General features: G+C 38.6%; 1 protein-coding gene across 9 annotated transcripts in view; it reads left to right on the top strand.

The window, feature by feature from the left end:
• Positions 1-2,344: 2,344 nt before the first annotated feature.
• HACD4 (3-hydroxyacyl-CoA dehydratase 4) overlaps positions 2,345-24,712 on the top strand; it is a 32,519-nt gene continuing 10,151 nt past the window's right edge. For 3 of the 9 annotated variants that reach the window (XM_078370212.1, XM_078370207.1, XM_078370219.1), the window contains exons 1-4: positions 2,345-2,667; positions 7,830-7,957; positions 15,961-16,073; positions 20,291-20,397. In XM_078370212.1, coding sequence (XP_078226338.1) covers positions 2,445-2,667; positions 7,830-7,957; positions 15,961-16,073; positions 20,291-20,397 — 571 coding nt within the window. In that variant the 5' untranslated portion in view covers positions 2,345-2,444. Of the gene's footprint in view, positions 2,668-2,765; positions 2,996-5,023; positions 5,128-7,829; positions 7,958-15,960; positions 16,074-20,290; positions 20,398-24,712 lie in introns of those variants that run through there. The other 6 variants (XM_002742969.7, XM_017973884.4, XM_008997644.5 and 3 more) reach the window with 4 other exon arrangements.

Raw genomic sequence — 24,712 nt, 5'->3', positions numbered from 1 at the left:
ATTCTTATCTACCCAGCAGTCTAGGTAGAAGGAGGAGAAGGATTGGAGGCAGGGAGGCTGGGGAAGCTGGCGAGACCTGGGCAGGACTGGAAATTGACCAGGGGAGGGGGAATTTCACTTTCCATCCAAAAGTTCTCTCCTAAGCTCTCTTGGTACTCTTTCCTTGAATAATAATGTAGATTCAGCTAACTGCTTGATTTGAAAAGTTTTTTTTTTTTTTTTGGTTGGTTGGTTAACTTGTTCTTTATCTGGCAACTAAAAAGGGCCTCCTTTTGTGCAGCAAAAAGATATAACCCAAGATGCTCCAGGAAAGTCAACTGAGTTATGATGTAAAGAATGGATTTGAGGGAGGCTAATTAGTCCTCACCCAGGTACTAGGCAATAGGGAATGGACACAACACTACTGATCGATAGGAGATCTGGAAAGAACGAGATCAGTCGAATTTGATTGGATGGGTTGCTTAATCATGACTCCCCAATTTTAAAATCAAGTGTCTGGAAAACTGATGGTTTTCCTGTAGGAAATAAGACAATGATTTAGGAAGAGAGATAGTATGCTTATTTTAAATAGGGTTTAATTGGAAGACCTTACAATTCAAAAGATAGTCCACACAATAGGACTTTCATGAGGAAATATCTAAAAGCTGTTCAAAGGCCAGAGATAGTATTCATAAAAGAAGAAAGGGCTGAAAATAATATTTAAACATTGTCCACATGGAGATACAGCCATGTGTGGTTGTCTGTGCTGAGGGATAACATGGTGGCAAATGGATGGTGACCAAGGGCAGACTTTTGAGGAAATACAGCAGGAGAAGAAGACCCATCCAGAGAGACAGAAAGGACATAAGGCAAGAGAAGTAGGATACGTAGAGTTGCAGGAGTAAATGGAAGACAGGTGGAATTGGTGAAATGCAGCAGACTTGCCAATGAGGATGTGGATGCAGGGGCTGTGTTTGATGATAAGGGATCAGTTCCTGTAGGCAGGCTTTCCACCTTCTCCCTCCTGCCCCACTCCAGGCCATCAGGGACTTTACTTTCTCTCTTGCTGCTTCACCTGAGCAGAGATAACATTAATAATGGGTTAGCCACCAGTTTATCCTTTGGATCAAATATTTTCTAAAAGCAAGAACTGTTGTGCATCATCCCGCAAGGTGATACAGGATGGGGATTCGGGGGAAAATTAACATGCCCCCTGACAGACCACAGTGTCCGGAGAGTGAAACTGTGAGGTATTATGGAACAGGAAGATAGTAAGAAATTAAAGCAGCACCTGAATATAGGAGAAGGCAGGCAGGGAGTTATGAGAAGATTCCATTGAGAGAGAAACAGAAAGAAAAAAATGTTTAATTACATGGTAAGAGAGATTAGTCAATGTCTGTAAACTGCAGTGAAAGCCAACAGTAAGGAGGGGATGACAAAGCAAGAGGCGATGGTTAACTTCTGATGGAATGAGTGAGAAGGGACTAGTTAAATGCAATGGTGGGGTTAACCTCTGACAGAGGGTGGGGTATGAGAGAAGGTGCAGAGAAATGGAGAGGTGAGAGAGGTAGGAATAGTGAATGGAATGGACTATGAAAGAAGGAAGTCATGGCCTAATGGGAAACAAAAAACCCCACCAACTTTCAAGTTCTGCTACTGACATTTTATCAGTTGTGTGACCTGTGGCAAGTGACTTAACATTTTTTTTTTAAAGCTTCAACTTCCCTTTTGGTAAAAATGGTGCTGCTACCTTCCAACTCCAAAACCAGGTGCTATTTTCCCACTTAATTGCAAGTGCCTTTTTGGCTGTTTTTGTTTTAATGTTTCCCTTTCTGGGCAGAGCAGCTGGAAGATGGGCTGGATCTTACTAGCAAAGCAGGAGGGTGGGTCATCTGAGTACGGGAACAGTGATGCCATAAGCCTGAGAGATCACGAAAAGGTTTTAACAGTGCTAAGCATAGGCTAAGGAAATTAACACAACGTGAATAAAGATTTGCAGGCCCCCGTAAGGGCTCAAGGGAGATTAGAGGGCAGGGAGGCCTGATCGAAGAGGAATCGGGCCCCTAGCTGAAAAAATCGGGAGGTGTGGTACAAATTTTGTTTTAATTTTATTTATTTTTGAGACAGGATCTCGCTCTCATCCAGGCTGGAGTGTAGTCGTGCAATCTCAGCTCATTGCAGCCTCGACCTCCTAGGCTCAAGCGATCCTCCCATCTCAGCCGCCAGGACCACAGGCCCGCGCCACCACGCCCAACTGATTTTTGTATTTTTAATAGAGACGCGGTTTTGCTACGTTGCCCAGGTTGGTCTTGAACTCCTGGGCTCAAGGGATCCTCCCGCCTGGACCTCGCACAATACTGGGATTACAGGCATTAGCCACCGCGCCCGGCAAAAGCTTCATGGCTGAACCCGCTCACAGTTGTGAGCGTTGAGCTGAGCCCAACCTGGAATCCACGCATCTCGGGATGCTTTGGGATGGGCTTCAGCGGGTTCAAAAGGCCCGGAAATCGCCTAGAGGTATCAATTTCCACAAGGCTTGCAACGAGCTCTCAACACAAAGATTAGGAACCTGTAACCAAGGCCTGGTAAGCCCATTGGGAACGCGAGCCGCCTCCCAGCCTTGCGCCCGGCTGTGCTCTCGCAGTGCTGCAGAAACTTCAGGAACTTCGCTTTCATCTCTTGCCCAACGTAAGTCCTCTGGCTTTTTCATTTTGTAAATTGCTGAGTGTGGCGAGGCCCCGCCCTTCCGCGCCCGGCCGCGGGGCCGCCCCTGCCTCCTCCCCGGCGGGTGCTCCTTCCCGGACCGCTCTGGAAACCCTGGCGGCGGCGGCCCATGGGGCCCTTGGCGCTGCCCGCCTGGCTGCAGCCCAGGTAGGGCGCTCCGCCGAATCCTGAGGGGAGTGGGCGTGGGTGGACGGCCTGGGGGCTGGGGCTCCCCTCTGCTGCGGGCGGGGGGCGTTACCGACCCGCGCGGCGCGGCGCTACAGTGCCCAGGCACCCCTTGGATCTCGTGCAGGTATTTGCTAATTTACGTTTCTTGACCACCCTAGGAAGCAGGCTCTGTTGCTTTCTCCATTTCACAGATGTAGAAATGGGAAGGACAGGCCGCGTTGCCACCCCTGCCCTTGTGAGCCCTCTGCCAGTCCTTCCCTCCCCCACCCGGAGCCCTTCCCTTAACTTTCTCAGAAGCAGAGTTGCAGGGTGACTTTTACATCTAGCAGCCCTGGAAACACCTATCACATGCATAGATCCCAGGGCCCAGTTTTGGGAGGAGCAGATTCGGTCGTACAGCTGTAGGGCCTGGGAGTGTATGTTTAACCCCCAAGCCAGGTGATTCTGATACAGGCTGAAGGAGGATTTCCTCTTCCTAGACCCTTTAGCAGTTCCTGTCTCATGGGGTTGGGGGGTGTCCCGAGATAAAATTATTCTGCCTCCCAGCTTACTTTCCTTGTTTCTCGGAGGTTTCACATCTCCAAGGAGGAGTAAATCTTGAACACACTGGCAGGGCCACTCCCGTCCCCCTTCTGAACTCCCAGAGAACACTTTGAACCGTGCTCTTCCTAACTCCCTCAAACCATGTCAATCTTCTCTTAGTCATCTCCCCAGCGGCTCACAACACATTTTTAAACCCAGCTTGACTTCCTTTTTCTGGTATGAGCGAGTAAACTGCTTTCTATGTGTATCTGATGAAGGAAACTATCTGCCCTTGCAAAATACTAATAGGAGGCAGTGGCAAGATGTTAATACTAACCCCAGTCACTAATTCGTTCAAAACTCAGGTGTGTCCAGTTACCAAATTACCCAACATTTGGGAATGCTCCCATCCCTACCCCACTTCAGAACTACAACACTGTGTCTCAGGTTCTGCACTTAGCAAGCCGAGCTACTGGAACACATAGTGACCCATCAACCCCTCTGCACACATGGGTTTTGTTGTTGTTGTTTTATTTATATTTTTTATTTATTTTTGACACAGAGTCTCAGTTGCCCCAGCTGGAGTTCAATGGCACTATCCTCAGCTCACTGGAGCATCTGCCCCTCAGGTTCAAGTGATTGTCCTGCGTCAGCCTCCCTAGTAGCTGGGTCGCTGGGATTACAGGCATGCACTACCACATCAGGATCTGGCTTTTTGTTTTTGTTTTTTTGTTTTTTGTTTTTGGTAGATAGATACAGGTTTTGCCATGTTGGCTAGGCTCGTCTTGAACTTCTGGCCTCAAGTGATCCAGTCCTCTTTGGCCTCCCAGAGTGCTGGGATTACATGCTTGAGCCACTGCATCCAGCATCTTTTGTTTTTTTTTTTAAAAGAATATTCAAAGTCACCTTTGCAGTGGTTTCTTTTATTCCTTGGTGAGCAGTAAGGTTAGAACTTAATGAAAGATGAAAGCAGAATTTGACAAAGGACTATATTTGATTTTAAGCAAACTCACTATATAGATGGTTCATGATTCATGATGGTTCAACTTACAATTTTTTAAACTTTGTGATGGTGTGCAAATAATATACATTCATTAGAAACTGTACTTCAAATTTTAAATTTTCATCTTTCCCCATGCTAGTGATGAGCAGGTATGAGACTCTTTCATGATGCTGGGGCTGCAGCTCCCAGGTGGCCACGTGATCAGGAAGGTAAAAAGCAGTACCCCAACAGTGTACTGTGTTGCCAAATTATTCTGCCCAGCTGTAAGCTAATGTGGGTGTTCTGAGCAACTTTAAACTAGTCTAAGCTGTGATGTTCTGTAGGTCAGGTGTGTTAAATGCATTTTCAACTTACTGTGTTTTCATTTTATGATATTTTTAGTTGATGGGTTTACCAGGACATCACTTCATCATAACTGAGGAGGTTCCTGCACTTACTTTAGCAGGTAGTGTAGGCTATGGCTCCCTTCAAAATCTGATGTGTACTTGGGGTTACCCAGATTATAGACTGAAATGGAAGAGTTTTCTTTTGCTTGCTCGGGTTGGCCAGTACATTGAAGTACATGTGTATAGTGCTGAAAGGATTATTATAAAATAAGTGTGTAATGGTATTTTCCTGTATTTATAGGTATAGGAAGAATGCCTATCTTTTCATCTATTACTTAATCCAGTTCTGTGGCCACTCTTGGATATTTACAAATATGACAGTCAGATTCTTTTCATTTGGAAAAGGTAAAACTCCAAAACAGTTTTTGATTTTTAGCTTTTGATCCTTGTTTTCACCTCATCTTGCTTACATTTTCAACACACCTCACTTACTATCCTTCTCTAAAATTTATATTTTTCAGCAACCATATTTATTGCAAAACCTTTTTGGAGAAGGGAGAAGGTGAGATAAGTAAAGGATAGGGATTTGGTTTCCCCCTGAGTAGGCAGTTTTCCTGAAAACAGAAATGGATGGCATTGGGGTGGTGTCATTTAATTGTTCCCTTTCCAGTCTGTACCAAACCTCAGCAGATTTCTTGTGTTTTGAGGAAATCTCAGCGTAACATTTTTATGTGGAGAAATTGGGAATGAATCAGATTTTTCCAGTGTTTGTATTGTTCCCAGGTTTGAGGTAACTGGAGACTGCTAGTGAATGAAATACACATTTTATATTTCCCATGCCTTTACTAGGGCCCTTTAAGAAGTAATATGTAAATGACACACTGAGTAGATGGCCAGCCACTTACATGGGAGTCAGCATTAATGGCTTAAGTCATAAACTTCCTCTAGTTTCCTAAAAAGTAAAGTCACTGTTGGTTGACTACATGACTGTCAAAATAACATTCTCTTCATGTTCCATCCGCACATGAGTAAGTGTCATCACAGTTTACAACTGTTGAGTGACTTGACAATCTGAGCAACTGCTGGCTTCAGCTAAAAACAAATGTGTAGAATGTATCTGGGAAAAGTCATGCTGTGCTCATCATTTCAGACCTGTGTATCATAAGGAAGTTATTCTACTTGCAAGGTCCCATAAGCTATTTTATGTTGCTACTTCTTACTAAAAATCTACAGATAAATTCTCGCCTTTGTTAAAAACCTCCAAAGATACAACCTGAGGCTTGAGTTTCAGCTACAAATGTTGAGAGTTTTCAAGCAGTGGAAGACACAGGTGATGAGAAAACTTCTTGTATATTTTTATTAAAAAACCATCACTTCTAGTCCTTTAAGGTTTGCTGAGACAGTGCAGGCATATTAACATGTCATTGGCAACACAAGCCATGAACTCTCTTACGCTGCCTTACCTTTCCAGTGAGACAGGTTACCTTAGTGGTGTATCTCCTCTCTCCCTCTGTCTCTCTCCCTCTGTTCTCTCTCCCTCTGTTCTCTCTCCCTCTGTTCTCTCTCCCTCTGTTCTCTCTCCCTCTCTGTTCTCTCTCCCTCTGTCTCTCTTTCTTTTTCTCTTTCTCTCTCTCTCTTTTCTGTCTCTCTCTCTCGCTCTCTCTCTTTCTCTCCCCGCCCCCTGCCCCTGCCACCGCCTTTCTTTCTTTCTGATGGAGTTTCCCTCTTGTCTCTCAGGCTGGAGTGCAATGGTGCGATCTTGGCTCACTGCAGCCTCTATCTCATGGGTTCAAGAAATTTTCCTGCCTCAGCTTCCCGAGTAGCTGGGATTACTGGCACCTGTCACCATGCCCAGCTAATTTTTGTATTTTCAGTAGAGACGGGGTTTCACTGCATTGGTTAGGCTGGTATGGAACTCCTCACCTCAGGTGATCCGCCAGCCTTGACCTCCCAAAGTGCTGGGTTCACAGGCATGAGCCACCTTGCCAGCCCAGCGCATTTCTTTATTATTATCCTGCCGTTATAGTTGTAGAAGCTACTTATTATATAATCACAACAGATTCGTTCAAGAGACAAACTGAAGACAAGTGTGGCTTCAGTACAATTCCTGAATCAGTGTATAAATTATGTAAGTAACTCAACAGAAACCTGAAACCGTGAATGTGTTATACCTGCACTTCTTCCTTCGCAGAACTGTGTAATTCATAATACTCTGGCAGCAAGTTCAGGGCAGTAGATGAGAGCATGGACTGTGTGCTTTAGGAATCGACTCTGAAATGGGGATAATAGCGTCCATGTTGTGGAGCTGCTGAGAAGAGAAATCCTTAGTCAGTGCTCAATAAATTATTACTGCGTGAATCATCACTGGGCAGTAAAGAGAGCAAAATCATCTTTAAGAGTTTCTAAACATGGCAGGATTCCATTTTAAAACTTGAAGCAACGAATTTATCCTATGTAGAGGAACATTTGTTTTCCTTCCATTTCAGCTCCCTGAGTGCACAGTATTTCATTTGAACCCTCTGTAATGCAAACTCCAAAAGTCCTGCTCGGAGGCCCAAGTTCCAGTGTTTAACAAAACCCAGAAAAGCACTAACCAAATATGTATAGAAACAAAATTCCAGATACATATGTTCTTTGATATCATGACTTTAATAGTGTCATTTCCATAAACCACCTCTGAAATCATATTTTTTCTCATCTTTGTCATTTTCTTGTCGGTGGAGAAGCTGTGAGCACAGTAGTGTCTTTAACAAGCTTGTTTCTATTTATGCTTGAGGTGGTCTAGATTCTAGGAGGTTACTCTTATGTGGGATTGCTTTATAATCTTAAAAGTGGGGAGTAACTACTGCATGCACATTTAGCCATGAAATCTTTCTCAAGGTTTTTAATTCTTTTTGGAACAGAAGCAATTAAAGTATACTACATTATGAAATGCTTTTTAAAATTTGCATTGTATTAATAATTTAGTAGCCTACTTAAGGAATTTTTCACATGTACAGTGAAAAAGGAAGTGAATAATCTCCATTTGATTTCAAAGTGCTGCATACATTTGGGTTATAATCTAGTTTTTACTTACTATTTCTGCATTTTTAACCCACTGGACACAGATTCGATGGTTGACACTTTTTATGCTATTGGATTTGTGATGCGACTTTGCCAATCCGTTTCTCTCCTGGAATTGCTGCACATATATGTTGGCATTGAGTATAACCATCTTCTCCCAAGGTTTTTGCAGGTAGGTTTAAATCACATTATTATTATTTATAGAATCTGTTTTGTATTTACATTTTTTCTATTTACAGCTTCTCTTGACGTTATGACAGTTAAAAATCCAACCCTTACCTTAGGTCACTGATAAGAAGAAGTGAGTTCACGGAAGGACAACCTTATTCTAAAACTGCACAATTAGAATAACAGTTGGGAACATTCAGGGCAGTGAGGCTTGCTGACCATGCTGCACTGCATTGACCCTATCCTGGAAGGAGATTTCATAGCCACTTCCCACCTTCACTATGTCACTGCCTGGGGTAGAAGAAGACAATAAGGCATAGGATTGGAGACTTGGGTTTGAGGCTGGGCTTTGCTGCTTACCACTATGGGATCATACCACCCACAACCATTGGGCTGTTGAGGGAAAGGACAACACAGATAATGGCCGGCAAAAAGTAGATGATTAAAAAACAAAAAGTTCCCTTCGTCTCTGTCCAGACAATAGAGTACTCCTAGGCCATTTCTTGTTCATTCACCCTCTTTTATTACACATCAATAGAAAGGGGAGATCATTGGTGTTTATCTAGTATAGCATCTAAGCATAGATGTGGGGGTCACACAGACCTGGATTCAAATCCCAGTTCTGCTTTGCACTAGTTGTGTACATTTAAACAAGTCATTTAATAATTCTGAACTTCAGTTTCTCATGTGATACGAAAATAACATGTATCTTATTAAGTAACTGAGAAAATGGATAAGTTCTTGGCACTTAGTTAAGAATATAATACTTAGTAGCTATTACTGTTTTCTTTTTAATTGCATTTTAGGTTTTGGGCTATTACTATTTTCTTAGCTTTTTTTTGTTCCCTATTCCATGCCTCTAGCCCTAGATTATGATGTTCTTTGAAAAGGCAGGTTGAAGGAAGATGGGAAATTTGCAAGTAGTGACTCCAGGTAGAAAACCATTGCTGGATAAAGACAAAAAATAAAAATAAAGATTTTCTTTAGATTTTAAACTCATGTTCATATAGTTGTCCTTTCTTATGGGACAGTAAAGGTTAGGCAATTATATGAACATGTGTTTAAAGTCTACAGAAATAGTTATCTACATGAGTATAATTTTAGGTATCTCCAAAATAGATTTGAAAAATGGATAATTTTGACAATTTTACATTGTTAAAGCAGTATATGTCAGAATTGTATTGTGTTGCCAGTGCCTAACAAAATGCTTACAATGTACATGTACACTTTAAGTTTTTGTTAAATGAAAGAGTGGCATATTAAAATTTGTTTAAAATACCATGAAAGCTTAAAAGATATAAATAGTATAATCCCGAGGAGCCTTTTAAGAACTGAGCATTACAATTTTATGGAATATTTTTACCTATGGAATATTTTATGGAAAATTTTACTTACTAAATAAGAGTAGGGAAATAGTATCCATTAGGATGAAGACATTTAACGTGTTGAAATATCAGATGTAAAATAAAAGTTAGGATAATGGTGTACAAACTAATAACATAGTAGTCAGTTAACTAGCTAAGACCTAGATGGAATTCCCTATAACATAGTTCCTTAAAAATAAAAGGGGATACAGATCTGTCCCAACACCAACATATTATCTAGGAGAAAGATTTATTGGTGGTTATTACTTACTTACAATGTGTTGTACTTTGAAACAACCAAAATACATATAGTACCAGCATCCTATAATGCTAATCTTGGAAAAATAGAATTAACAACTAACGTTAAAGAAAAGATGTATTCTGTCATCTGGAATGATACTGCCTGACGTATGATTAAATTCATCTAAAATCGAAGTTATGTTTTCTTTTGGTATTTTTTTAAAAGGACTTTTTACTTTTTTAGGCTAAGTGGCTACTACTGGCTTCATGGTGAAACATTTTCAGAATTAAGAGTGGTGTTATTTTAGTTATTACCAGTGTAGAGAAGGCACCTAGTGCGAATAGAGAATTTTGTGAGGAAGAAAACTGAGTACCTTGAATGTGCCTAGAAAATGTCCACATATGTGCTTTACAAAATTAGGCTTTTTTTAATAACAGAAATTATTACATAACTTAGAAATCTTATTTCTTGGAGTTCCAAGAATGCCAGAATATACACCTGATTTTAACCACTGCTAACTAAAACTCTGATGGCTTATAGAAATATATAGCTGTAATCAAAGAACCAAATCTTTGTTTGGCAATTTAAAAACAGTGGCAAATATATATTGACACCTTTTATTCAAAGATGAGTTTGCAAAGTCTAATGTTACCAGAGTGCAGATGATTTTGAAGTCTTCAGTCATTGGGAGACGTAAGTCAGGGATCACTATGTTAGGAAGAAAAATTATTCTCATCCTGAGCTGATTATTACCCATTTTTGTGGTGGTGGTTTGGCTTCTACTTTTTAATCTCTTTTGAGATTTTATTTGGCCTCTATATCTTTAATTCATCTGTCATCCTTTTCATGTTTCCCTCAATGGAAATGGTGTTTGAGAATGTTTCAGAAACATGTCATTGTGCCCAAAGTTTCATTTTCTCCCTCCTTCCTTTATTAGAGTCATGCGGACAATTAGAATGCCCTCATTATGGGATGGCACTGAGGCCTCTGCTTTAAAATAATGAAACAAAACTCTCAGGTTGTGTAATCATTCTTGGTTTTCCTATTTCCCCATTTTTAAATGAAGAAACTGTAGTTAAGAGTGGCTGCTTTTAAGAAAGCTGGAAAACCATGTCCATACAGTTGTTATGTGACTTTGATATTACCGTCAAGAGATTGACAACTGAGTTCTTTTTGTGGGGAGCTGGTCCTCCAAAATATCTAGAGAAATAATTCCAACCAACAGTAGGAACTCATAGCTAGTTGAGCAGTTAGTATTACACATATCAAGTAGTGGTGGTGTGTCCACAGGGGGTAAGTTCGTTTTTTGTGCTGTGTTTGTGTTTCTTCTGCTTTTGTTTCCTGTGCATTTTTAAATGTTTTACACACATATTTTTATTTTGACACCTAGGGAAAAACGGTAATGAATTTCTAAAATTACACATGAAAGGAAAGGAGAAAAACCCATTGACTAAAAGACAATAATCATTTAACTGACATATATTTTACTTTGTATATACTTAGGGGAAAAGGGCAAAACCATAACATAGATATTTATAGACTTCCAATTTTTGAAATAATTGCACGTCAATAAAAGTCACATAAGAAAATGAAGTTTGATACTTTTTTAAAATGGAAAAGTAAAAATGGTCCAAAAGAAGCATAAAAGAAAAAACTATATAAATGAAAACTAGGCATCTCTCTTCTCCAACCCGTCCTCCCAAATGAGCTTACATACTTGTTTTTAGCTTAGAAAAAATGTTGAATTGGAAAACTAGTTGATTTCAGTAAATTTAATCAAAACATTCTGACTTTTATAGTACAGAAATACTATCTACCATGAAATGTTGATTTTGAGAGCGTTTGTTCAGTTTGCTTTTACAGAAGCCTGAGAAGGAGATTTTACTGATACACCTTTAGGATGCTTCAACTCAAGAAGAGGGGAAAATAGCCAACACTACACATTGAATCATAACCCCCTATAGGAAACCCTTAATAGTCTGTTCCATCACCTTTCGAGAAATGTTTTCAATGCAAATGCTTCATTTATAACTGAATTAAAGTGATTCAATTACACATCCTTCCCTCTGCGTCATAATAAACACTTCTGCACTTATGAATTTTACACATTTTCACTTAATTTTTTAAGTCTCTCAATCAAAACACTAAAAACTGTTACTCCCAAATTATTGTGCTTACAAGGATTCCATTTATGAGCCCAAATCACATAAACCATTTCTGTATTTACCAGTAACACTTCTACTCCTGATCAGGGCAAACAGGTATCTGTTTGTCAAAAATCCCTCTAAAGATTTCACAGACACATACTCTTAAGAGAACAAATATGAAGGAATTCCCAAGGGAAAGTATCTTATCTTGTAGGAAAAAAGCCAGATTTTACCCTAATTTCTTTTTAGCTATGAAGCAGGTGCTTATTTGCATTGCTAGATCAAATAATCTTCTGATTTTCCATAAAATCACACCGATTTTTCTCGCTGGTTTTGAGCTGGGAATAGGCTTATATTGTTAGAGAAGAAACTACCAAAGAGTGTTAATCTGTAACATTCTCCAAATTTTGAAGCCTCCTGAGAGGCTGTGTCCTCACTCTGTAGGTAAGATTTTAGATTTTTCTTCTGTTTTTAACATTTGATCCATACAGTTCTTCAGTGTGATAGGTATAAAGCTATATTCTTAGTGTAATTTTACAGATGCTGAGATTGAATTTTTTTAATTCACTGAAAGTCATTATCTACATAGAAAAAAATGTTTCCTGTAAATACAATGTAAATCACTATAATAAAGTATATTTCAGTATTTATTTTCCTAATCATAGCTTACATTAGGTTTTTGTGTGTCAAACACTTTTCTAAGTTCTTTACATGTATTAATCTTTACGACAACCTTATCCTGTATATGATAATGACCACGTAACAATAGATGCTAATTATTATCTATAGTATAATTACTTAACCCAGAAGTAAATTATGCAAGGCCACATAGGTTTTGAATAGTACAGCAGAAATTTAAGCTATTTGGCTCCTGAGCTCTCAACTATTATGCTACATTTGTTTACTGTTTCACCAAGTATAATTTAAATATCATGAAAGCAGGGGCTTGGTCTTGTTCACAGCTGTATACCCTGGGACCCAGAACAGTGCACTCAGTTATCTATTGAATGATGAAATAAACAAATGTAATTATTTAAATCTCTTACAGAAGAATGTGATAGTTTTTGAATATATGAAGGTATATGTCTGAAGTTCTCAGAGAAGTTGAGAGGATTGAGAGTTTAGATTTTCATTTTAGTAAAATAGTATTTGACTCTAAAACTAATTTTAAGATTCTAGAAATTTTCTCTGTAGCTGAAGTATCATTTTATCCTCCCATAGCTTATAAATCAAGTGCTACCTGCAATTTGTAAAGTAACAAGTTAGTTTCAATTATTGCTTAACCTGCAGTTAAGGATTCCCAAATAGAACATAAAAATGCCAAGTACTTTTATCATATAGTTATTACACTTTTGAGTAGACCACATTATCACCATCTTTAACCCAAGTTGTAGGATATTTACTGTACCTTTTATTCTCCCTGCTTCAGTTGTACTAAACATTACAAGACCATTCACTAGTAATTAGTCATATTTTATAGGATTTGTTAAAAGTGAGAAAGGGCTAAGTTTTTCCAAGTGTCAACCTCTAAATAACTGGTCAAATGGTCATGTTAAAGAAAACTAATAGATTTTAAAAGCCTTTTCTTCAAAATTATTTTGCTGTTAGGAAAATCAAGGGGGCTCTTGTTTGAAGGCTTGATTTTTAAGGAGAAGCTTTTTTAAAAAATAGGCTATAACCTGGATACTAGGCAATGGAGTAATTCATACCAAGTAACAATGGTGACAGAGTCTTAGTATTTCAGGAATTTGAAGTCCTATTGTCTAGGTGTTGATTCCAGACTTGTAGGTAAGTCACTTTCATTTGGTAAAATGCATGTCTTTTGTAAAACAAATATAATAACACCTACTTCTTAGGGTCGTTATGGAGATAAAATGAGATGGTGTGTATTTGAAACCTGGCACATAGTAAACAATAAATACTAGCTTTTCTCGATTGAAGAACATCTCTGCCTAAATTACCCCATTGTATTGCCACTGAATGGTCAAATTAGAGTTGAATGACCATCAGATGATTTGTTATCTAGTTATAGATTGACACTGAATACAGAGGGAGTCTTCACATGTGTGTATGTGTGTTGTGGTTTGGTTTTGGGGACCATGCTGTTGCTGCGTTCTGTGCAGCTGGGATTCCATCACTACCCTGGCACAGACAGTGAAGTGATGATTTCTAACAGGGTGGGTTTCATCATGCAGTTCTGGTCTCTCAGGAGATTTTCCCCTCTGTCCTCTTCAATTAAGGGGTGGCCTGACATCATGGATAGCTTACAACTCTGGAAACAGGAGACTTCGGATATATGTATGTTTCCAGTTCTGTTCCCAAATTCCTTATTTGTAAAAATGTGGGGCTGGGCTAGTATCAGAATGTTTTATCTAGAGGGGACCCTACAGATCATCTTACTGACAGGTGTCTAAGTTTTTTCAGTAGTCAGCCATGTAATTAGAAATCTGTATTTTATTCATGCATCCGTTAATGTATGTGTATCTCCTGAGATTTCTAGCAAAACTAGAAAGTTTTCCTAATTAGCAAGAGCTGATCAAATGTAAGATTAGGTGGAGCCTAAGAACTTGTTTGCTGCAAAGGTCTTGTATCTGAAGGCCGAGAGGTGTCATGACATCAAGACTGGATCATTCAGTAATTCTAATTCCAGTTCAGTAGAATTTATTATAGAAATTAATAGAATATTATATTGTAAAGAAAGAAAAAAGAAAAACAGCTATGTAGATCGCTTCCATAGATTGACTAAGGTTTGAATCATCTCTAATTCCCCTTAGCCAAGCATATAGCCTCTTGACTCACCACTGTAGTCATATCATAAACATGCTGATAAAGCTTATACACGTGGATTTCTGGTCATGTGGCCCACTGTTGGCAAATCTTGGATTTCTGTGCACTAGGTGATTTTCCAGAACTAGCAGCCTGTGAATGCTAAGTCACAGATTATCCCAGTCTTTTCTCCTTGATCCACTTTAAAAACAAAGAAAAATATAAATCATTCTCCCTTTCTTTTTACTGCTAACATGACCCTTCGATCCTAAGCGTATTTTCCTTTGACCATTAAGAGCAAGTAAAACTTTGTATGAAAAAACACACAAAATATGGAATGTACAGGATATATTAATATAACATAAGAAGGCACTTTAGGTCGGGAAAAAGAAATGTATTTTTTTATTTTTTGAGGCTAGTAATTGGAGCTAAGCCAAAAATATGTGAAGTCTCAATGACTTGTAAATCCTTACTGACTTGGAATATATATTCCAGGAATATGTTGAATTCTTTTCATTTTCCACTAGCTTATAAGGGTTAGGGTTATATTACTCCTCTCCCACAACAAAAACAAAACAAAACAAAAACACTACAATAGCTTTTCTGTTGGATGGAATTGAAATTTCTCAGCCTGTCATTGAAAACCCTTCACAACCCAGCTCCAAATGCTATTAAGTTTCTTCTTCTTCCCTACTATGCACCCTCCCCTCCAGCCCCCCAGTGGTTCACATTACTCCCTGGGGCACCCTACATTTCCACACCTCTGCTTCTTTGCTCAGGCTGCTCCTTTTGCCTGGGATGCCCTCTCTTCTTGTATCCAGTCTACCTGACAAATTCCTATCCATTTTTCAAGATCCAACCTAGATAAAACAAAATGTTACGGGTCTTCATAAATCCCTTTGCATTCTTTCTGCAGGCAGAAAGTATCTCCCTCACCTGCGCCTTCATACCTAGTGCACACTGTGCTGGCTATTGTTCAATTCTCCCACTACTGCTACCGTCTCTGGAGCTGTTTTCATTTTGGCATCTGGCACACGGTTGATGCTCAATAAAGCCTTGTCAAAGTGAATTGAAACACATGCATGTGGCAAGAAGGAAGGAAAAACCCTGATTCGCATCAAATATATGTCATTTTTTCATTCATTATAAATACAGGCGAATGAATGAGGAACTGAAATTCAGCCATAACCCTACTCTCTCAGAGGAGGCATTGTTAACAGTTTAGTATACATATTTCCAGCTAAAGTCTACTTTTGAAAGGAGATCTGGTTTTCAAAATTGGGAATAGCAGGGGGTGGGAGGATTGGGGAGGGATAGCATTAGGAGAAATACCTAATGTAGATGACGGGCCATGGGTGCAGTAAACCACCATGGTACATGTATACCTATGTACCAAACCTGCATGATCTGCGCATGACCCCAGAACTTAAAATTACCTACATAGCCTAACAGTTGATCCTAATTTTTGACTTTGCTGTTTCTTTGTTAGCTCACAGAGAGAATAATCATCCTTTTTGTGGTGATCACCAGTCAAGAGGAAGTCCAAGAGAAATATGTGGTGTGTGTTTTATTCATCTTTTGGAATCTATTGGATATGGTTAGGTAAGAAGGCAAAATAATCTCTTTAAAAAAAAAAAAGGCCAAATTACTTTCTACAGTGAAATCAGTACTAGCCGCTTACATTTGGTTACTCTGTACGAGAGGGGAAAACATATTCCCCTTTTCAAATTATTTTATGTTGCTAAGGAAATGTATTTTTAGTGCTCTCCACAATAGGCATATCAAAGATAGTGAAACCTACCATGGTATTACAAGAGTAAAGTAGCACATTCAGGTTTCTGCAGAAGGCTTGGCATAAAACCGAATTGGAATAACCCCCAGCTGTTTCCTAACGGGAGGCATTCCTCACAATTACTTTAGTACAGTTGCTTTAATAAGCAAAGAAGGTCTTCTATTATATAGTCAGAATTTAGGGTTAGTTCCTGTGCATTCAAGAATCTTTTAAATAATGGGGCCTCTCTGGAAGAAAATGCACTCCCACATCCATTTACAATCCCAGTGGTTTCAAATGACAACTTAAGTTCTCTTATGGAAGCACTGAGAAGCCTTGCTCCAGTCTTCAGTGTCCTGCTAATTCTAAAACTTTGCAGTGAGATGTACCTAGTCTTATCTCTATAAGTAATGGTGTAAAACAGTCCCCTTTGCTCAGTGAGTCCTTATACCTAACTCTGGGGAGGTGTCCTAACTGCTAGGTCAGCTTTCAAAAATGAGAACTGTCCCTTCCACTTGAGAGATTTGGATTTGAATAGGTAACAAGAGCCTTAGTTTGTTTTTTAGCCAAAGTTATGTAAATTTTTTATTATATTGTCAATAACTGGATTAAAATATGTCTAATAGATTAAGTCCTAGAGTAAATTAGAATAAAATATTTTGTGGAAGTAAAATGAATTTAATTATGTATATAAATTAGTAATTTCTCATTTTTGAATTGATTAGTGGAGTTGGGGCAAACTTCATGGACTTTCATAGCCCTTCTATTCATGAGACAATGAAACATCATTTGGGATTGAAGCTTTCTAGTATGTTGCTCTCGGGTATGCTGACTCTGTCCGTCTCAGAGAAGCTCAGTAAAAACATTGAAGAACAAAACAATGTTTGCACTGAAAGAAGTAGCATGCTGTCGTAAGACGACTTTAGGACGGAAAGGTGGATCTCCCTGGATGAACTCACCTCCACTACTTACTTGCTAAGTGATGTTAGGCAAATAACTTAACCTTTCATATTTTAATAACAGCTTTATTGAGATATAATTTATATACCATGAAATTCAACCTTTTAAAATACAAAATTTGTGGGTTTTAGTAGATCCAAAAAGATGTGCAGTCATCACTACTCTCTAAGAACATTTTGATCACCCCTAAAAGAAACCTCATCCCCAGTAGCAGTCACTCCCCAATCTCCCCACCCCCCAGCCCCTGGAAACCACTTTCAACATGCTGTCCCTATGGATTGCCTATCCTGGACATTTCACATAAATGGAATCATCCACTATGTGGCCTTTTGTGACAGGCTTCTTTTACTTAGCATAATATTTTCAAGGTTCCTCTGTGTTGTAGCATGTGTCAGTACTTGATTGCTTTTTGGACTGAGTAAAATTCGCTTGTATTGATTTACCACTATGTATCCACATGTCAGTTGATGGACATTTGAGTGGTTTCTACTGTTTGGCCGTGAGGAATGCTGCCATGAACATCCATATACAAGCTTTTGTGTGCACATGTTTTCATTTCCCTTATACCTAGGAGTGAAATTCCAAGGCATCTAACTTTTAGAAAGTTTTTTTCTCTGTAAAACGGGGTTGACTTATCTTCCTACCCTACCCTAGAATTCTTTTTTCTAAAGTAATGAGCAAGAAACTTCCTAAGCCTGATAAAAACATCTATGAAAAATCCATACTAACATAATAGTTAATGGTGAAAGACTAATGCCTTCCTCCTAATATCCAGGAACAAGACAAGGGCGTCCACTCTTGCCACTTACATTCAACATTGTACTGGAAGTTTTATCCATGGCGATAAGGCTGAACAGAAAACAAACAAAATGGTATAAGGATCTAGGCTGGAAAGCAACAAGTAAAACTATCTCTATTGGCAGATGATATAAAAAATATAAGACCAATATATAAAAATGAATTATATTTTCATACGTTTGTAATTAACTACCATAAAATGAACTCAAGAACACAATTCTGTTTATAGTAGCATCAAAAAGAATAAAGTACCGAGGAATAAATTTAACAAAAGATGCACAGAATTTATACACTGAAAATTATAAAGCATTGTTGAAAATTAAAGAGCTAAATAAATGAAAGGACATCCCACATGGCTTGAAGACTTAGTATTGTTCAGATGGCAATATTCCCTAAATTGATCTGTAGATTCAGTGCAATCCCTATTAGAACCCAGATGACTAATTGCAGAAAATGAGAAGCTGATTCTAAAACTCGTATTCAAACTCGGAATAGCTAAAACAATTTTAGAAGAATATAGTTGAATGACTCATTCTTCCCCATTTCAAAACTACAAAGCAATGATTAAGTGTGGTACTGGCATAAGGATAAATCATGGAATAAAATTGATAGTCTAAATATAAACTCACATTTTTGATTGATTAACTTTTGACAAGACTGCCAAGACCATTCAATGGGGAAAGAATAGTTTTTTTTGACAAATGGTGGTGGGACCAACTGGGTATTTACATGCAAAAGAATGAAGTTAACACTCACATGTAAGTGGTAAAACTATGAAACTCTTTGAAAACAATAAAGGAGTAAATCTTGATGACTGGATTTGGCAGTGGATTACAAGATATGACACCAGAAACACAACAAAAGAAGAAAAAATTAAATGGGACTTCATCAAAGTGGCTTTTTTTTTTTTTTTTGAGATGGAGTCTCGTGCTCTCAGTCTAGAGTAGAGTGGTGTGATCTCAGCTCACAGCAACCTCTGCCTCTTGGGTTCCAATGATTCTCTTGCCTCAGCCTCCTGAGTAGCTGGGATTACAGGCAGCCTTCACCATGCTCGGTTAATTTTTGTATTTTTAGTAGAGACAGGGTTTCGCCATGTTTCCTAGGCTGGTTTGGAACCCCTGACCTTGGGTGATCTGCCCGCCTCGGCCTCCCAAAGTGCTGGGATTACTTGCCTCAGCCACCGCACTCAACCAAAAGTGACTTTTAAACATGAAAAGATGCTTACCTGCTCTTCTAATATGAGGGGGAAAAGATGAGATACCATTTTTACTTTGATTGGTAAAGATCAAAAAGCTTGATAATATGCTGTGTGTAATGAGGTCCTGCACTGCTGGTATGTATTCTTTGTAGTAAATATGCATATAGATATGCAAATGCAAAAACGTTTCTGAAAGAATACCTAAGAAACTGACATTGGCCATTGTCTCTGAGGGGTGGAATTCAGGTCCTGGATTGAGAGAAATTTACTCTTCCCCATTCATGTTTTCAAGGTGTTCTGGGTGGTTTTGCCATATCTATTTATTGTCTGTCTATATCAGTAGTTCTCCAAGTGTGGTCCCTGGACCAGTGGCATCAGTATCACCTGGAACTTGTTAATACAAAGTTGGCTGTACCACAGATCAATTGGTTCAGAAACTTTGGGAGTAGGGCCCAGTAATTTGTGTTTTAACATTTTAACATGCCATCTAGGCGATTCTGATGTATGCCTAAGCCTAAAAACCAGTGTCCTATGCAAAGAAATAAAACACCATGTAGACTATTTAATCTATTACATCATAATGGTGGGCTTAAAGGTCCCTACTGTACCCAGATTAGCTCCCAAGTCCAGTTGTTTAATTGATCACATAGATATTACACCTGCAGAAGCAGAAGGATGCCACGTAAAGATTGGAAGTACATTTTACTTTTTAATTCTGAAATATTTACAAGTATGTCTGTCTTTAAAAAACCTAGCTACTTGCTGCATAAAATGGGCTTGGCTTTTTAATGAAATTGGAGTCACTAATCAAGGAAATCTGTATTTTTCTAAGGAGGGAGTAAGAGTTATTTGCTCTGTTTAGCTTTATAATTATTCATGATCTACCCCATGACAAGCCAGATTGACATGGTCCCTTTTCCCCCATTAAAAAAAAACTTTTCTCTTGCTTAAATTATAGGATATAAAATATATAATTTGCACACTTTCCAACTTTCCAGTTATATCTGTTTTTAATTACATAGTAAAGTGGTTTCTCCTATTTGTCAGATATTAGCAGAAAATTATGTTTATGAGCTTCTCATCTTCTTTCAGGTACACTTACAGCATGTTATCAGTCATAGGAATATCTTACGCTGTCTTGACATGGCTGAGTCAAACACTATGGATGCCAATTTACCCTTTATGTGTTCTCGCTGAAGGTAAGAATAGAGTGACTTGCTGTATTACTGAAAAATGCCATCTAGTTATAATGGTTCACTAAATTTTTTGATGATTAAATTACTATCTTTGCAAATGCTTAGCTCACTCAGTGTATCTTTCCTGGTACATTTCCCTTGATGCAAAGACAAAGTTGAACAGGGAAGCAGCTCTGCACAGTAGACAAAAGATTGGACAAAAAGCAATGGCATCTGAGTCCTTCATGAATTCACTGTATGAGTTTTGAGTAACTCATTTAACCTCTTAGAGTCTGCTTGCTCACCAAAAAGAGGTTAATATTTAGAGAATCCATGATTTCTAACTTGTAATGCACAGAAACTGAGTTCCCACTTACCATGTATCCTGCCCTCTCTCAGCAACTAGTTAACTCTATCTTGAGATTAATTATCATTTTCTGAGGGAGGCATTCCCTGACTTCCTCAGCTGAGTTCCCCCACCTACAGCATCATGAATCTGTTATAGCAGGAGCCCCCAACCTAGGCTGTGACCCAGTCTGCAGCCCCTTAAGAGCCAGGCTGCATAGCTAGAAGTGCATGGTGGCCTAGCAGGTGAAGAATCATCTGTGTTTACGGCCACTCACCATCGCTCACATTGTCACCTTAGCTCTACCTCCTGTCAGATCAGTGAAGGCATCAGATTCTTATAGGAGCATGAACCCTGTGCTAAACTGCATATGCTCCTTATGAGAATCTAATGCCTGATGATCTGTCATTATCTCCCATCACCCCCAGATGAGAACATCTAGTTGGAGGAAAATAAGCTCAGGGCTCCCACTGATTCTATATTATGATGAGTTGTATAATTATTTCATTATATATTACAACGTAATAATAATGCAGATAAAGTACACAATAAACATTATGTACTTGAACCATCCTGAAACCATTCTTCTTCCCCTAGTCTGTGGAAAAATTGTCTTCCACAAAACCAGTACCTGGTGTCTAAAGGTTGGGGACTGCTGTCTTATGGGGCTTATCTCAGCATAATTACACATTTGTATGATTATTTGACTAATGTCCATTTCCTTGACTAAACTGTAAGCTCTGAGGGGGTATGAGGATGTCTTTGTTTGATTCTTTGCTTCCTTCCTTTGTCTTACACATCAGAACACATGCTCAACACAATGAATTGTTGAATACAATATGAAGTAGGCTAATTATATAGCCTAAAACTGAAGATCAAATCATTCAGATAATCAGTTTGCAGAGTTTGAGGATATTTGTAGAATAGATGATTTCTTCTGCAGTGGATTTGATAGACTGGTAAGGAGCATTCTGTAAGACATGATTAAAATTTTGAAAATCGAAGGCATGAAATAAGCATGTTAAGCTAACTAAGGGAAAAACATAAGGATGTAGATTTAAGATAAAATGATGATATTGACAATAATCATAAAGTATATAGAAGCCAGTTAAAAAGTACAAACATATCTTTTCCATCTACTGATGAGCAGAGAAAAAGAGCTTAAGTTACTGTAAATCATGTTAGATAGAATTTTAAACTTTTTTTTAATTTCAAAAGGAAGAATTACTAATTTTGGAATAGACTACACAAGTGGATCTAGAGAATAATTGTCTTGAAAACCATAAAAAAGAATCTGATTGTCCATCCTTTAAGAATGAAATCACCTCTCATGTAATATCAAGTACATGTCTTTGTTATATCATAGCACTGTAGAGAGTATATAAAGGAAATTGGGAGATATTGGTCAAAGAGTATAAAGTTTGTTAGGAGGAATGCATTTTTGAGATCTACTGCCCAGTAGGGTCACTGTACTTAATAATGTGTATTTCAAAATAGCTGAGAGTAACTTTCAAATGTCTCACCCTCTCAAAAAATAAGTGAGGTGATGGATACGTTAATTAGCTTGATTTAATCATTCCGCATTGTACACATATATCAAAACATCACATTATGTTTTATATATGTATACAATTATGATTTGCTGATTAATCAAATTTGAAAGAATATATAAGGGAATGGGTAGAAATAACACTAGTCCTTTCCTAAGAATAAGGGGTGGATAAATGTAGAGGAAACTTTTGCATTCTTGCTATTCCATAGTTTTTTTTTTTTTTTTATTGTATTTGGGCTCTGGGGTACCTGTCATATCCTGCAGGATTGTTGCATAGGTGGTTTCTTGTCTCCATCCCTCCCCCCAACCCATCGCCTACATCAGGCATTTCTCCCGGTGTTATCCCTCCCCCCACTGTTGTCCCTCTCCCCTCCCCTATACCCCCCCACATAGCCCAGTGAGTGTTGTTCCCTTCCCTGTGCCCAAGTGTTCTCATTGTTCATCACCCGCCTATGAGTGAAAACATGCAGAGTTTGGTTTTCTGTTCTTGTCAGTTTACTGAGAATGATGGTTTCTAGTTTAATCTATGTCTCTACAAAGGACAGGAACTCATCATTTTTTATGGCTGCATAGTATTCCATGGTGTATATGTGCCACATTTTATTTGTTCAGTGTGTCATTGATGGGCATTTGGGTTGGTTCCAGGTCTTTGCTATCATCAGCAGTGCTGCAACAAACATACATGTGCATGGGTCTTTATAATAAACGATTTATAATTCTTTGGGTATATACCCAGTAATGGGATTGCTGGGTCAAATGGAATTTCTATTTCTAGATCCTTGAGGAATCACCACATTGTCTTCCATAATGGCTGAACTAATTTACACTCCCATGAACAATGTAAAAGTGTTCCTTTTTCTCCACATCCTCTCCAGCATCTGTTGTCTCCAGATTTTTTAATGATCACCATCTAACTGGCATGAGATGGTATCTCAATGTGGTTTTGATTTGCATTTCTCTAGTGATGAATGATGATTAGCATTTTTTCATATGTTTGTTGGCCGCATAAATGTCTTCTTTTGAAAGCAGCTGTTTGTAAACTTTGACCACTTTGGAATGGGTTTGTTTTTTTTCTTGTAAATCTGTTTTAGTTCTTTGTAGCCCTTTGTCAGATGGGTAGATTGCAAAAATTTGTTCCCATTCTGTTGGTTGCCAGTTCACTCTAATGATTGTTTCTTTTGCTGTGCAGAAGCTCTTAAGTTTAATTAGGTCTCATTTGTCTATTTTGGCTTTTGTTGCCATTGTTTTTGGTGTTTTAGTCATTTAGTCTTTGCCTGTGCCTGTGTCCTGAACGGTGTTGCCTAGGTTTTCTTCTAGGGTTTTTATGGTGTTACTTATGATTAAATCTTTAATCCATCTGGAGTTAATTTTTGTATAAGGTATAAGAAAGGAGTCCAGTTTCAGCTTCCTGCATATGGCTAGCCAGTTTTCCCAACACCATTTATCAAACAGGGAATCCTTTCCCCATTGATTGTTGGTAACAGTACCATGCTGTTTTGATTACTGTAGCCTTGTAGTATAGTTTGAAGTCAGGTAGTGTGATGCCTCCAGCTTTGTTCTTTTTGCTTAGGATTGATTGTCTTGGCTATGCGGGCTCTCTTTTGGTTCCGTATGAAGTTTAAGTTGGTTTTTTCCTGTTCTGTGAAGAGGGTCATAGGTAGCTTGATGGGGATTGCATTGAATCTGTAAATTACTTTGGGAGGTATGGCCATTTTCACAATATTGATTCTTCCTAACCATGAGCATGGAATGTTTTTCCATCTTTTTGTGTCCTCTTACTTCCTTGATCAGTGGTTTGTAGTTCTCCTTGAAAAGAACTTTTACATCCTTTGTTAGTTGTATTCCTAGGTATTTTATTCTCTTCGTAGCAGTTGTAAATGGGAGTTTGCTCATGAGTTGGCTCTCTGTTGTTGGTGTATAGGAATGCTTGTGATTTCTGCACATTGATTTTGTATCCTGAGACTTTGTGGAAGTTGCTTATCAGCTTAAGGAGGTTTTGGGCTGAGACAACGAGGTCTTCTAAATATACAATCATGTCGTCTGCAAATAGGGATAATTTGACTTGTTCTTTTCCTAACTGAATGCCCTTTATTTCTTTTTCTTTCCTGATTGCTCTGGCTAGAACTTACAATATGGTATTGAATAGGAGTGGTAAGAGAGAGCATCCTTGTCTAGTGCCAGTTTTTAAAGGGAATGCTTATAGTTTTTGCCCATTCAGGATATTGGCTGTGGGTTTGTCATAAATAACTTTTATTATTTTGAGCTACCTTCCATCAATACCTAGTTTATCGAGAATTTTTAGCATGAAGGGCTGTTGAATTTTGTTGAAGGCCTTCTCTGCATCTATTGAGATAATCATGTGGTTTTTGTCTTTGGTTCTGTTTATGTGGTGGATTACGTTTATAGAGTTGAGTGTGTTGAACCAGCCTTGCATCCCTGGG

The sequence above is a fragment of the Callithrix jacchus genome, chromosome 1 (assembly GCF_049354715.1).
Source record: "Callithrix jacchus isolate 240 chromosome 1, calJac240_pri, whole genome shotgun sequence".
NCBI lineage: Eukaryota > Metazoa > Chordata > Mammalia > Primates > Cebidae > Callithrix > Callithrix jacchus.
This window is presented reverse-complemented; position numbering and strand designations above follow the sequence as displayed.